Raw genomic sequence first — 15,810 nt, 5'->3', positions numbered from 1 at the left:
AGTTACGTGGAGTAAAATTCTACTCTCGTCTGACCAGGGTATTCGTCCCCAGGTTTGAAGGTTCTATTTCTGCCTTGCTCTGCACCAGGCCAACCTCTCCTTGCGATGGCTATCGTCAAGTGTCGGGCGTTTTATGACTCTCCTTGACTTCAGTCCAGCAGATTTTAAACGATTTCTTACTGTTCTGGTTGACAGATTACGACCAGGTAACCACTGCCTTTTAAGACGGGTGCTTGTTGCAAACGGATTTTGTCTGACTAATCTACCAAGGCTCCTATCTTCACGTTGGGTTGTTACAGATGGTCGACCAGATCGAGGACGGTTCTTAACATTCTGGATGGCAACATGTTTTCTGACCAAACGGCTGATCACTGTGTAATGATAGCCAAGCTGTCTACCTATCGCCTTATAGGACATACCAGCGGAATTCATGCCAATAATTTGCCATCTCTGTGCCTCTGATATCCGTCTTCTTACTTAAAATGATTTTGCATTCAGAAATTCGGGACTTAAATACGGATTTGATGCACGAGAAAATAGTGCATATTGGACGTGTAGAAGGGAGCAAGTTGCACGTGGGGAAAAAAAATGTGCCTGATTTAAATGTCACACCTGAACGCTCACATCCTTTTAATTATGTTTGAAATTATGAACATTGCTCAACATCATGAAAATTGAACCTTATTTTCAATAAGCAATCCTGAAAAATATTTGGGGGTGCTTAACTTTTTTCCAGTTGTATATATAAGATTAATGGAATAATAACATTTTAACACCATACCCACACTTAATGATTTTCTATATCACAACAAACAAAAATAGAATAGAGATTTCTAAAACCACATATTACTCAGTAGAATGATTTCTTTCTAACAAAGTATATCAAACAGAATAAAGATTTTATATGGCAGAAACAATTCAAGAGAATATTTTTTCTAATACACAGAATAAAGATTTCTTATGTCACAATCTTCTCAACAGAATAAAGATTTGCTACATCATAACATTTTTTATTCACAAAAGAATAAAGACAAGGCAATATAAAGTACTCAATAAAATGTATATTCTATGTATCATAGCAATACCAAACAGAATAAAGATTTAAAACCTAATAATTACTAATCAATAGAATGAATATTCTACAAATAACAGCCTTAACAAAAAAATAAAGATTCCACATGTAACAAGTTTCTTAGTGGAATGAAGAATTAGGGCTCTTCATGTTACAATCTATTAAACAAAGATTTCCAACTATGTTAGGAAATTATTAGCCCCTATTTTGTAATTAATAGACATAATCTTCAATTACTTTGTTGAAACCAAAATATGCCTCTTTACATCAGAACCTACCAGAAAGAATTTTCAGATAGTCAACAATTAAGTCAGTGGCAAGTCCACAGCACTGTTTAAAATTTGAAGCAAAGTTGTCCCAGCCTCGATAAATTCTAGATGTCCTCCGTAACCAGCCTTGAAGCATGGGCAAGAGAAGGTGGTTGACACAATAGATACCAAATTCTGGACCTATGGTTGAAGTTAAGCCACCATTATCAAGATTTACACTCTTAAAGCAAGTATTGTGAAATAAGTTCAAACTTTAGACGTGTCAAAACTGCTGATAAAATTGCAAAAAACAACAAGAACAACGTTTCTGGAACATTTAATTGCAGAAGAAAATGACTAATTATATAAACTACCAAGATTTGTTATTTGTTTTTTTAGCATAAAATAATGTATAAAACTTTCCATAAAAGATCAGTCATTAAAGAATTTTACTTATTTGAAAAGCATTGTTAATTGACTGCAAGTGTTTGAGATTTATGTTGACATTTCCAGCTGCTAGCAAAGATATTCATTAGGTCTGAACTAGATGCACATCATCCAAAACTTCCTAGACAGATGCAATTCATTAACAATGCCTTTCAAGTATACCCTCCTCTGTCTAAACCTTATTTGAAGCAATAATTTTGTTTGTTTATCACTATATGATCTAAAGGTACACACATTTAGTAAACCTTGTACTAAGGGAAGCACAAAAGGTACTTAAAATAAAACTTGCCTGGTACTTTATGTAGGTTCTGAAGCATTGTGAATAAAGTTTCCATTGTATGAGGCTGATATCGACGAGGGCAGGTAGCAACAGCACCAGCTAGTCCTTCCAACAACAGAAACCACACGTGAAGGATACCCGTGGCTTGATCAAGTTTTTTAAGAGATACCGATTCTTCAGGCTTTATTAATTCTACTTCCTATTTAGGATTAAAATACAAAGGGATTCCATTAACAGTTACATTCTATCAAAAGACTAATATATGTGTAAATACATAACATTTTAAACAAAACTTAAAAAGTTAGATCAAAATTGTAAACAAGCCATTCAATTAAAGTGAAATTCTTGCACCGAAAATTGTAGGAAGTTTTCAAATTTCAGAATTAGCATTAAACATGAAAAAAAATTATAATATCAAATTTATTTTTCAATTATACAATTCATCTTAATGTTGCCTAAAATGTATTGTTAAAAAAATATAAGAAGTTAAATCCAAGACTGACAAATTATTAACTTGAAATATTTTGAGATGTACATAAAAAAACTGTACCAGTTAATAAAAGTTAACGTTTTTCTTACACTGAAAATATATTACTGATATATACTAACACCTCTCTCACACAAAGCTGTTTTGATCTTCTATCTGCCCTCTAAGCATTGCTACAAGTTTCACACTCAGTGCACCAGTCTATATACCCCATCAATTTCACACCATTTTTGAACATATAGATATCATGTGACTACTCATCACCAATAGTATTGCACCATCTATATTGGTGCATCTAGCTCCCTCTGCTAATCTTGCTCAATCCTCACTTATGAGAATTGGTAAGCTCTAAAAGAAGAACACTGGCCATGGGGAGGAAGGGTGTGAAGTGTGAGGAAAAAGATAAGTACCTACTGGAAGTACAATTTCAGTGTAAGAAAAATGTTAAGTTCTGATACAGTCTTACCTTTACTCACACAAAACTAGAATCCCACATGCAAAGATGGAGGGACCATTAGGCACACTACATAAAAACCAAGTGGAAAGCGACTGCCCAGATTGAAGCAGGGTGTGCTCGGAGATGGAAACAAAATACTTGTGGGGTATCACACTACTACTACTACTACTGGAACATCAAGTATGCTCCTCACCCTTGAAGTAGGAAATTAATCTGATATGGGCAGAATAAAAAAGGTGGATTCCACAGTAAAATATAAACAGAATTAGCATTGTACATACACAACCTCAACCGGATAGATGAAGTTCAATAACTCGTCCACAGCATTAGGAGGTTGAGGATAAAAAAAAAAGATACACTTTAACATAAACATGTGGAGTGTTATATATACTCAACAACCCCAATTGTAAGTAAACAGTGTGTCATATATCAAGCAACCAGAATTATGAAGAGGAAGTTAGTTTTCAGCCACAACTGGACAAATTCCCCAAACCACCATTGGAATTAACAAAAAGAAGGGCATTTACTGCACACAACTATAGGAACAGGGCAGTGTCATCCCAAACCTGGAATTATGAGATAGATTCCATGTTGGCTGGACCTGCTCCAAGCAACAGCTGTCCCCTGGGAAAAAACATCAAGAGGTAAGAAATAGAATTAAGGAAACCATCTTTGAAATCATCTCACTGAGTGTATAATCATATGTATGTATGGTAAATTAAGAAGGAAGCCTCAATGGTCCACCACTCCAGGAATTGGGAAGTGGTAAGGACTTTTGTGCTCCACTGGAAGAAAAAATAGGGGCAAGTAAATGCAGTGGGAAGTCCAGAGGAACTTCACACTAGAGAAAGTGCAATGGGTGTCTGCGATTTCCTATTTTGAAAAGCAGACCGACCCCGATTTATTCAACCAAGGGTTGGCATAGATATGCAGAAATCCCCTTCTGCATTACGTCCATGATTGACAGTCCACCACTGAGTGAAACTTACTGATATCTAGAAACACACACACATATATATATATATATATATATATATATGTATACCACTGGGTATGCCACTAGTGGTCTTGCAGAACACCCTATCTCTACAGTGAGCATTATAGCATAATCTACAAATCGTGTAAGTTTGAGTCAAAGTATACTTGACCAGGCAACACCTGACACAGAGTGAGATCCCAGTATTAGTGGTAAAAACGAGAGTTGCTGAAAATAAAAATAAATGAAAGGAAGTGATAAGATGTACCCCAGTCAAAGCAAATGGATGTGTGTTGAATCACCATGAGAGAGAGACAATATCCGCTTGAGGAAGATAGAGCCACAACATGCAGATAATGAGCAATGAAGGTATTGGAAGTGGTCCACATTCTGGCCTGAACAATCTTCTCCAACAGAGAGTGAAAGCGAGAAGCCAAAGATATGGTGATATGATGAATGTGATGAGAAGAAATATTGTGGATTTGACGACCTTCCATGGATAAGTCCAAATATGTCAGGATTGGAATGGGAGTACCAGTAGTAGATAGAAGGTAATGGAAATGGATATGAAAGTCAAACAACCAAATTGGGCAGCATAAGTCTGAGAGAGGAAGGACCAGTCGAGATATAGAATGACATAAATGGAATGGTAAAGAAAGCAGATTACGGTAAAGGCATAAATATCTGTTCTACAACATCCATAAGCAAGGAGGAGAAGGAAATAGGTCTTAAGGGAGAGATAGTAGATGGAAAATGATGACAAAGGTTCAAAAGAAGTACAGCAAAGGTAATAAAGGACCACACTAAGATCCAAATCAGGCAAATAAAAGGAACGTGTAGGATGCACGACTCAAAATGAGTGAAAAAAGGAGGGAAATAACAGGGGAAGACAAAACAGAAGGTGTTCAACAAGGCCACCTGATAGCTAGGCACACTCAAAGTGGACAAGCCTTTGTAAAACAACCAGATGAGGAATGGAAGAGTGGGAGGGACAAAAACCATGTTTAAGGGATCAAGAGTGGAATGTATACCATCGTCCATGGTAAATGGACATGGAAGAAGGTCTAATGGATCGGGAAAGGAAATGTGCAACATGTGGAGTCAGTCCCTAGGCTGAGACAATGGATCTGAGAAAAGCAACACAGGAAGACAGTGTGTGTGGTGATATCTGGTTGAAGAATGTCCAACTCAGGTTGACAGAATAGGGACATAGACAGAGGTGAGGGTAGAAGAGATTGTACAAGTAAAAGTTGGAGCAGTGAGAATGATGGTTGCACCAACCAATACAGAGCCACCAGTAGCACGAGACAAGGAATGGTTTGGAAGAGGGAGAGAACTGTGGAGAGGAGTCAAATAGGAGGGTAAGCATAGATGTGAAGACCCCTCTAATCTTGACAGAACACAACTACCTTCAGAGTTAGTGGGTGGATAACAGTAGACCAAAGGGAAGAACTTTTGGCATTCTAGTGGATACTCAGGTGCTTTAGCATTATGCTCTGTGAATCATATGTGATGCACAAGACAGGAATACGATTAAAAAAGATAAATACACAATACTGTGTAGTCTCAAATAGTTTAAATCCATTATTACAGAGTGATGACAAACTTGTTGTTGTTCCTTAATAGTAGATTAAACTTTATTTTCAACCTTACCTACACTGTCTGCATTCTTTCATTACCTACTCCTTAAAAAGTCAATTTTGTTAAATATGAATTCATAATTTTTATTAACTCTCAATATTTTAATCTAAGAATTATAAAAAAACCAATAACATTAAATCATCTAAATAATGAAGAAAATTTTCATTTTAAGAAGCACATGTAAACTAATAACTTAAACAGATAGGCACATGTAACTGTTCTTTAAGAAAAGCTTGTGATTGATCATTTCATCAGGACAAGCACTTGTACTGATCATTTCAGTTTAAATTGTATCATATCCTTTTAATATGAATGTCAACTGATACCCTTAAGAATTTCTTCTTGTAGTAACCTATGTTAGGGTACTGGATTTCTTATTATTTACCTCTTCTACAGCATAAGTCTTTTTTACATCTGTATCTGTCTCATTCTTGCTCTCAAAATGAATCACTTTCATGTTAGGAATAACTGGGTCCACAAAAGTTGGCTCAGTATTAAACTTGATTCTATAAAACAATGTTAAAATGCTATCAATAAATTAGACTTCTTTTTATACATTATTATAAAAAGTCAAAGTAAAAAGTTTTTGTAAATCATATAACATATACCATATTGCCCCTAATTAATGCTCTCTTTCTAATTATTGTCCCCCAGTATTTTTTATAAAGCTTATCTTGTGTAACAGCAATAGTAATCCAACATATAATCCACTTTTATTACTGTAATTTTGATGTGAAAAAAAAGAAAACAAAAACACACACACACACTTATTAGCAATGAAATCAACAAATTATGTCAAGGGCAATGCGGTAAACCTAATAAGTGCATGGTGTTTTAGCTGTTTTTACTCACCACAGAGCTATGATGCTATTAATTTATTCTTGTAAATTACCAGGAATAAGCTGTTTAAGATACTTAAAATACAACTTCAAACGCCTTATATATAATACAAGTAAAAAATAAACTTTTCTGACAAGGAAGTAAATGTAGGGACGGCATTAGCATCATTCCTACATAAAGCACATGCACACAGTCTAGTAGAATGTTAACAGACAAAAGTAGGATAAATTAAAATCAATTGTGATTGTATAGTTATATATATTGCTGTATGTTAATTCTTGCCTATGCAAACAAGATGGTAGAGATGGTATTTGCATTATCCGTACATATAAATACAAGTTTAGGACATAGCAAAATGTTTTTTAAATATAGAAGTAGAACATTTACAGTTCAGGCACCAAAGAGATATGGCAGCTTGAACATTTAAAAAAGTTTTGATTCATTAATTAGATGAGCATTATATGATGCTAAAATATTAACTCTACCAATTTTTTTGTGCAGAAAATAACTTAGAATCAGAATTTAGTTGTTTTTTTTTAATTTTTAAAGTTGAGGTGCAAGTGTGCATTCCAAATGAACTGAGTGACATGTCAAGCCAAAAAAGGGTTAAGTTTCTACTCAGGTTATTCTTTTTGGTTAATTCAATGGACAACAAGTGTGAAAAAATACAAAAAAGGTGATATACAATGATTAAGAAATTTTAATATCAGAAGATGAGAATACATCTTCAAGAAAAAAATGTCCAGCATTAAAAAAAATGATTACCTCTTCATGAATACTGAAACAGTTCATACATGTTACATAAAAATTCATCCCCTGACTTTTAACATGGATGAAAAAAAAATCAAATTAGTCATTTGGCTAGTCCTGTATCTCATCCCATAAAATCTAGGGTCTATGTGCACTATGGTGCATTCTAGGCCATTTTAGGGCACTAAATATTCACATCATCACTGTTAGGATGACCAGTAAACATCGAATTTTGGCACTTTACTTCATGTTCCAATGATCAACACTACAGACCAGTTAACATAAAAAGTAATCATTTCATGAAGAAATGTGTATACAGACACTACATATAGGTGTTTATAACTACAATTATTAGATCAGTTAATTACTAATTGGTAATTTCATGAAATACCGAGGCAATACTTCTACTTCTACAAGGGCAAATTACTAATCAATGACTTATAACCTGTGTCTTTTAAAAGGCAGATAAAGAATATTATGTATGTTTATGTATGAACCTTTGCTTATCCTTAGACTTTATATTTTCAATTCTGAAGCAAATTTGTGCATACTGGAAATTATATGCACTGTATCACTTTTCCAGTAAATTTTGGCTAATTAAGTGACAAGATAATGTAATGACAAATAATGCATTATATCAGTAACACACAAAAGCTCGCTCAATTTATTTTATGAAATTTTCTGAACAGAGCCTCTGACTTGCATTTAAGTACAAAGACGTTTTATTACATTGTAAAATTTAACTGAAATAAAACTTTAAATTTGTGTTTAATAGCAAGTTTTTAACTTAACAATTGATGCTAAACATGAATATAATACATTACAAGATCTATAAATTCTCTATTGTAATACATGATCAGATTCCATGGATCAATGCAAATGATCACTAACTTATGATATGTGTATAACTGATTTATGAGACTGAAAATAACTTTCGAATCTGTAACATTTAACACGTTTGTATTATGTTTTTTTCATTTGTAATAAAAAGTTCTTAATTACTGAAAATAATTTTGTCCTACAACTTCTCCATCCAACTTTCATTAGCTCATGTATCTATCTCTGTGTAATTTAGGTTTCATCTAAATAATCAAACTCAAAAAAAAAATGTCCAATTTAAGAAAAATGTTTATTTTACATAATTTTATATTGGCAAAAGGCACATAAAAACATTATAAAAGTGGATAGGAAAAGATTTAAAGCCTACCTCCATGCCCATCCTTTCTAAACACCAGCTATTGCACTAAGGAGCTTGTACATTTGACATGTTCATATATCCTTGGTTTCAAGACATTTTGCAATTGGTCAGTTGTCTCTCAGTCACTTAAAAATGAGCCTTACAAATCAATTTCAGTTCATCATGAACATCCCAGTACACTAGGCAATCTTTATTCAAGTGTACTAGTACTAGTAGTTTACTTGCTAATACTAGTATTTTGTTGTTGCCCTCAGCAACATTGATTCCCAAAAGATCCAACATTTTTTTCACCAGATTTGAATTGAGTGGATGGCCAATTAACAGTAAAAATGGTGAAAATCTGCTAAATGGCAGCCAATTCTTATAACTGTTTCCATGACCTTTTCCTAACCTTTCCATATTTTGTCCTGACAACATCAAGCAAACTTACTGTACAAAAAAACTTTGGGAATATGATTTATGAGTCAATCAAAACTAATAAAACACAACTGTGACCTTCTAATAATTTTTATTTCATTAACAGAAATGACTTTACAATGGCCTTATGTGTAACTATTAAACAATTTAATAAGAACAGTACCAATTAATGCACCATAGTTAGTTATTCAATGGTGTTAAAACTTCATCCATAGCAATGTTTATCCTTCCATAGAAAAAAAAAACATTTAAAAATAACTTTCCATTTTTCAGAAGTAGATAATGTAAAAATATGTGACTTTTATACAAACACTATTTGTTGATTTCATACTATTTTCAACTATAACATTCAGCATGTGACAACTTTCAGGGTTATTACAGATTGAAAGTGCTCCTTGATCATATATATCATGTACTCATTAAGATGTTGTACAAAATTAAATACCTGTGTGCAGAGCTGAAGATAGGACAAGCAGGCATCTGATACATAAAAGCTAATATCTCAGCACAACGCTCCAAGTACTTCAAGGCAGCTAAACACAAGTTCAGTGGTATTGCCATGACAGTCTGTTCTTCCTCCAGACATTTTGTACTATCTTCTTTAATGTTATCTTGTAATTCAGCTGTGTGAACAAAGTGTGATAAACATTCGGATCTTGTATCACTGCTGTGTCAAAAGGATGGTTAGTTTTAAAGACAAAACAATCTCCAAATATACTCACATAATCTTACAAAATAAAAACTTCAAACTAGTATAAGAGGCATGTAAGTAAATAAATCCTAAGTCACTCAAAATATTGTAACCCCTATTTTTGGTGTTTTGAACCAACGGATCTATTTTAACTTCATAACTTTAACAGAAATTCCAAAGATAAATGTTCTGGTCTAAATTCAAGCCAAATGAATAATGCAAATATAAGGTAAAAATTAAATTATAAAATAAAATCAGAAACAAAACTAATTATTTTATTCATACATTGGCTCAAATTTTAACTTGCATGACAAACACACATACACACACAAAATAAAAAATATCATTATATACTGCAACCAAATAAAGTATTCCTGAAAATAAATTATGAGATAGAAACAAGAACTATGATTGCAATGTTTCTTTGATCTTTCTATGTTTACTTTAACAAGCTTGACTGTTTTACACTGAGTAAGTCTGGCTATGGTTAACCTCCTTTATGTAGAAAATGGTAACAATGTTTGGATAATCTGGTCAAGCAATACTTAAAGTGTTTTACTGGATTTTGAATACTTTTAAAGTATTTTTTGTGAAATTAATTAAAGAAAAATATTATTGTAAGTCATAATATAATTATAAGTAATTGTACTGATAAGTACAATGTATTTACTTTGAAAAAAGAACTCTTTAATTGCATATATTAATACAAAACTTTCCAAAGATGAAAATGCACGCTTCAAGTCTAAATGCATTTGAAGCCAATCATACCTGGTCCCCGAACATGTTTTAATAAACACAGAAGACAGTCCACAGCTGCATTAGCAAACACCAAAACATTGTCTGTCCCAAGAAAAGCATTGAACACATCAAGAACTACACGCAAGTGCCTTATTATTTCCTCATCATTCTCAATTGAAGAAACCACGGGTGGTGGTGTCCCTGGAAGTCGAATAGCTCGCAAAGCTCCAAAAAGAGGTCGCCATCCTGACCGTATATCTGTAGTGCTGCCTTCCACAAATTCGCATATTAAACTAATAATCTAAGGACATAGATTTAAAACCAGTTTTAACTTTTGACACAACAAGACAAATCTTACAATCGTTTTTTCCTTCAATTATCAAGGAAATTTTAATTGTCTCAACAGTTTCTTTTTAAATAACCTAAAACTAGGCAACTAATATGAATTAATTCATTTTTTTTTGCTCTATAATCTTTATTAAAATAAACTGAGATTGTTTTTAAAAAACTGCATATATTTTAAACTATTTCTAAATAAGTAGCAAACTAACCTTAGAAATTAGCATATGGAATCAAAAACATAAGAATTACTTGGATAAGTTTGTCAACCGTTTCACCACAGCTGCAATATATATTTCCTAATGCACCGCAAAATATACGTCCCAGCTGCAGTGAAAGGGTTAAAGTATACAATAAAGACAGATAAAGAACAGAAACTTCTTTCCATAAAGCTTATTCTTAGTATAATACTGAATTGTATTTATCATATCTGGAATTGTTTCAAAACTTAAAATCATCAAAACGTTTACAGTAAAATTGAACTGTATATGTAGTGATATATTTCTTAATCTGAAGCATAAGAATTATACTTTCTTTACAAGCTTCTTAGAAAGTGTATATCTGACTCTCATACAATGTATAAAGTGGCCTCAACAATAGCACTTTAATTTATTTTTTAGTTAGAGACTAATCAATAAAACAGTTTAACTTTTATTTACAGCAATTTGTTACTCTATATTAAACATATTTTTGTACAATGTATGTCTTGAGTTTGATTAAATATTGATTTTTTCTTACTCTATAAAACCTAAAACCTTGTACATTTACCCCTGAAAAAGTTTCCAATTTTAAATGAGGCTAAAAAAAACAAACAAACAAGAATCCAATATAATTACATTTGTGTAATTTAAAAGAAATCACAATTCACTTACCAATTCCTGAATATCTGTATCACAAAGTTCTAAACACAAAAGGTTTTCAAATGGTTTGAAAAGAGCTTCATTAAAATGAAAATGAGGTAATTCGGTATTGGATGAAAGTAGGGCACTAACAATATCATGGATAGAAGTTACTGCTTTCTTGGATATCTCCTGATCCTTATGACAAGCTGCCTGAAAAAAATATTAAAAGTTAATCTACTCAGTCACTTATATAAAAAAAAAAATATAATAATAATTAATAATTTTCTATATAAAGCAGCGAAGCAGAGTAAAATGTTCTAAACCAATTACTTGCTTTTCTCCATGTAACTAAATTGTATGCCTAAAATTCCAAATTTGTAATACATTTTAGTGTCAAGTTTACAGAGTCATCCTGTTATACTGATATTAACCTGAGACACATTTTGTTACCATTCCTAATTATGTTTTTGTACAACTATCCGCAGTAAACACTTCTGTATACTTTTTTGAAAGTTTATATATTACAATTAAACTATTTAATATTTACATTCTATTCAAATGTAAAATGATCACAATTTAAATTATTCTTAAATAAATTGTACTGTAGATGATATAGTTTCTTAGAATTAATATGAGATTTATATATGATTCTTAGTTCCATCTTCATAATAATTTTCTTCCAAACAATGGCTTATTTTTGTTTCAAAGAATATAGTTTCTACATTGTATTCCCTGGTTATCCCGAGTATACTTGAGCCAAGCTGTTTTGTAAATAATTATTATACCGTGTTAAGTCAGGTTGATTGTACTCCAAAAGTTTTTCAATCGAGTAAACTTAGGTGAGACTGAAATTCCCTTTTCTACTAATTCTATATTTCACAAATAGATGGCAGCAAAATCAGGTATTTTGTAGTCAGCAGTGTAACAGCATTTGGAATTTTTCAACAGAAGCTAGAGCTGTATCATTTTGCTGATTGCATTTAATGATAGTGATGCTGAATATATAGATATTGAGGAATCTGGCAGTTCAGATACTGACAGCTCAGATGATTTATTCCTTGCTAAAGTTTGGAGTAAAGAGGAGAAATCGCTACCCTCTTATTACACCTGCTCCATGATTTCCATACACAGGTAAGTCTACTATTAATTACACAGATGATCCAGATATAGTATTTTGCAATATTTCAACCTTTTTTTTATGATAAACCAAATAATGCAATAAAAAATAAACAGAGTTGCAAAACAATGTTTGAGGCAAGCATCCCAGTCACACAATAATGAAAGAATCAAATGGCACCCTACTACTAGTAATGAAATTCATGTTTTCTTGGCCATTATCATTTTACAAAGTATTGTAAGGAAATCTGATCAACAACCTCATTGATCAAAGAAGTCAATAATTTTGACAACCTTTTTCTGACAAAAAATATCATACAAGATATGTTGTAAAACAAAACAATACTTGCACTATTTTAACAATGAATAATATGATTCAAAATCCCATTCAAATCCTAAACTGAATAAAATATTGCCTGTTTATCAGAATTTAGGTGAAAAATTTAAGAATCTATAGACAATTGAAAGAAACATCATTATAGATATGACTTTGCTTTATTAAGGTTTAGTTTGTTTTGAATTTTGTGCAAAGTCACATGAGGGCTATCTGCAATAACCGTCCCTAATTTAGCAGTGAATAACTAGAGGGAAGGCAGCTAGTCATCACCACCCACAACTAATTCTTGAGCTACTCTTTTACCAACAAATAGTGGGATTGACCATCACATTAGAATGCCCCCACGGCTGAAAGGGCAAGCATGTTTGGTGGGACAGGGATTCGAATCCGCAACCCTCAGATCATGGGTCAAGTGCCCTAACCACCTGGCCATGCTGGGCCTTACTTTATAAAGGAAGACTTGGTTGGGTTAAATATATCCCTTTGAAGAAAGCAAGGTTTGGGATCAAAACTTATATGCTTTTTGAATCTAAAAGTGGATATGTCTTTCATTCATTACATACACTGGAAAAGGTACCATCATTGATGAAGATTATAAAAATCTTCCAGTGTTATACAGATGATTATATCATACGCAAAACCTTTCTTGAACAAGAGATAGTGCCTCACCATGGATAATGTTATATACATCACCACAATCAGCTGACCTACTTGTGGAACAGAAAACAGACTTATATGGGACTGAAACTTTCAAGGAAAGATATGCCTAACAATTTGCAAAGCCAAACATTGAAGAAAGGAGAAATTGCTGTCTACAGAAGTGGAAAGATTACTGTCATGTGTTGGAAAGACAAGAAGTATGTGACACTGCTCTCCACTATATGTAATGCAGAAATAATGAATGCAAAAAAAAAAGGTAAATAAAAGTTAAATTTAGACTAGAAATAAATGACCTTATAACACCAAAATGTTGTTTTTAATTAATTAAACACTCAACGTTTTGCTTTACAGCTTATTCTGGAGCATTCCCTAAAACACAAATCAAAACTGACAGTACAAAGATTAAAATGGTTTGAATAATAAATTCTATTAGAATCTATAATGTGCATTTGTACAGCATGTTTTTGACATATTAAGTAGTAAAGCTCATTGTTAAAATAATTAACTGTTATCTGTAGTAAACAAAAGTTCTATCAAGGTTAAAGAGTGAAAAAACAAAAAGATAGGATAAAAGATAAAAATTAAAATTATAGGCACCATCCTTTGTCCCTATTCATCTGTGGTTGTAATTGTTTGATGAGAAGAGCTTCTTTGAATTTTCTGTCATACACTTGCATCATCCCCAAAAGTAGGGCAAACAGGAATAACACTGCTTCCACTTAGTCTCTTGGGAAGACACTTCCCAGAGATTATACCACCAACAGAGAAGATAAATCCAACAAGACAATGTGCAATGTGTAGCTAATGGGAAGAGAATCTAAAGAGAAAGCAAGTATTTTTGTCCTGACCGTGATGTACTAATCTGTCACACTTAGTTTCTGAATCTACCATACTACAACAAACATCTAGCTAAATATGTTTAGATATTTTCTGACAGGTTGTTTTTATTGTATTTTTTTATAGTTGAGTAATTGTTTCTGCATGTATAAGGTGTTTTATGCAAATAAACCTAAACATGTTATTTTCCTTTCACTTTTCTTGTATTTCATGAGATATCTCAGGTTTATAATAAAAGCTTTGTTATACTTTTCTTTTCAAAATAATAAAATTGTAAACAAAATAGTTTGTGTTTCACTTTTCCTATATGAATATTTTCAAAAATAAAATAAGATATAATGTTTTTGAAACATACTTAGAGATAAAAAAAATGGTAAGGGAAGGAGGTAATCCTCTCGCTACAGGTAAGTTAAAGTATGTATGTCACAACCTTTTACAGAGTTACATTCAAAATTTAATTAAATTACATTATTATCAATGTATAAACTTGTATAAATTACATGAAGATACACATATTATATTCAAAGTTATAGTATAGAAATGCTGATGGTTACTTTTGGGTTAAAAGGATGGTGTAATCAACTGACCATCTTTTGACAGAGTTAAGGGTGCAAATCAAAAATTTTGTAAGGATAAAAAGGATACGATAAAATATTTTGATCTACAGCAAAAGAGAACCCTACCTCCACAAAGTGTGGTGCTGCAACACTCCATGCTTTCATGACGTGTATCAGAGGTCTTCCTCCTCGAACACACCTGAGCATGACATCACTAAGACGAAACAATAATAGTGTGTTACCATTATGAGACCTAGAAGACTGATTGTGTCCAGAAGATGATTTTCTTCCTGTTTCAGAGAAAAGTTGGGTCTGACTGGCAGCACTAAGTTCAGTCAGGAATCCAATCAGAGCTGCTAGGTTTAATTTATTTGCTGCATCTTCAAATAACCTGGAAATAATCAGAATCTATGCCATCAAGTTGGTCACACATCTTAAAGAACAATAATGCAAGAATACCGTATTTGCCGACGTATAAGATGATTCTTTTTACTCTTAAAACAATGCCTGATTTTACATCTTGCCTTATACACAGGTTCAAAGATAAGAGTTCTAGTAAGAACTCTCCAGTTAATAACATATTTAATCAAAACTAAATTGTTCCTTTTCCTTTTGTTTGCTTTTTTGAGTAAGTGTGTTGATATCATGCCAACTACTGCATTACAATAACATATTTGTAATTGTATCATTTGTCTCGATTCTTCATAACTAGAAGTTATTTACCTCACATGTTAGTTACAATTAATCCAGACAGTTTCAGTTTGAAATGTATTAATCTCATCTGTCATACTAAAATATTGCTAATATTATGTTAAAAAAGTTAGTTTATGTAATGTACACTACTTTTGTAAACATGTTTTTATAGCATATCACTATATCT

At 32.4% G+C, this 15,810-nt stretch overlaps 1 protein-coding gene across 2 annotated transcripts in view; it reads right to left on the bottom strand.

The window, feature by feature from the left end:
- The window catches only part of LOC106477510 (brefeldin A-inhibited guanine nucleotide-exchange protein 3-like), a 128,862-nt gene that overhangs the window by 29,743 nt on the left and 83,309 nt on the right, over positions 1 to 15,810 (bottom strand). For both annotated transcript variants that reach the window (XM_022381466.1, XM_022381467.1), the window contains exons 23-29: positions 15,057 to 15,321; positions 11,454 to 11,633; positions 10,273 to 10,543; positions 9,259 to 9,436; positions 5,994 to 6,114; positions 2,057 to 2,246; positions 1,351 to 1,521 (exon numbers count right to left, since the gene is read on the bottom strand). In XM_022381466.1, the coding sequence (XP_022237174.1) occupies positions 1,351 to 1,521; positions 2,057 to 2,246; positions 5,994 to 6,114; positions 9,259 to 9,436; positions 10,273 to 10,543; positions 11,454 to 11,633; positions 15,057 to 15,321 (1,376 nt within the window). The remainder of the gene's footprint in view (positions 1 to 1,350; positions 1,522 to 2,056; positions 2,247 to 5,993; positions 6,115 to 9,258; positions 9,437 to 10,272; positions 10,544 to 11,453; positions 11,634 to 15,056; positions 15,322 to 15,810) is intronic.

This window comes from Limulus polyphemus, unplaced genomic scaffold (genome assembly GCF_000517525.1).
Source record: "Limulus polyphemus unplaced genomic scaffold, Limulus_polyphemus-2.1.2 Scaffold166, whole genome shotgun sequence".
Lineage (NCBI taxonomy): Eukaryota > Metazoa > Arthropoda > Merostomata > Xiphosura > Limulidae > Limulus > Limulus polyphemus.
This window is presented reverse-complemented; position numbering and strand designations above follow the sequence as displayed.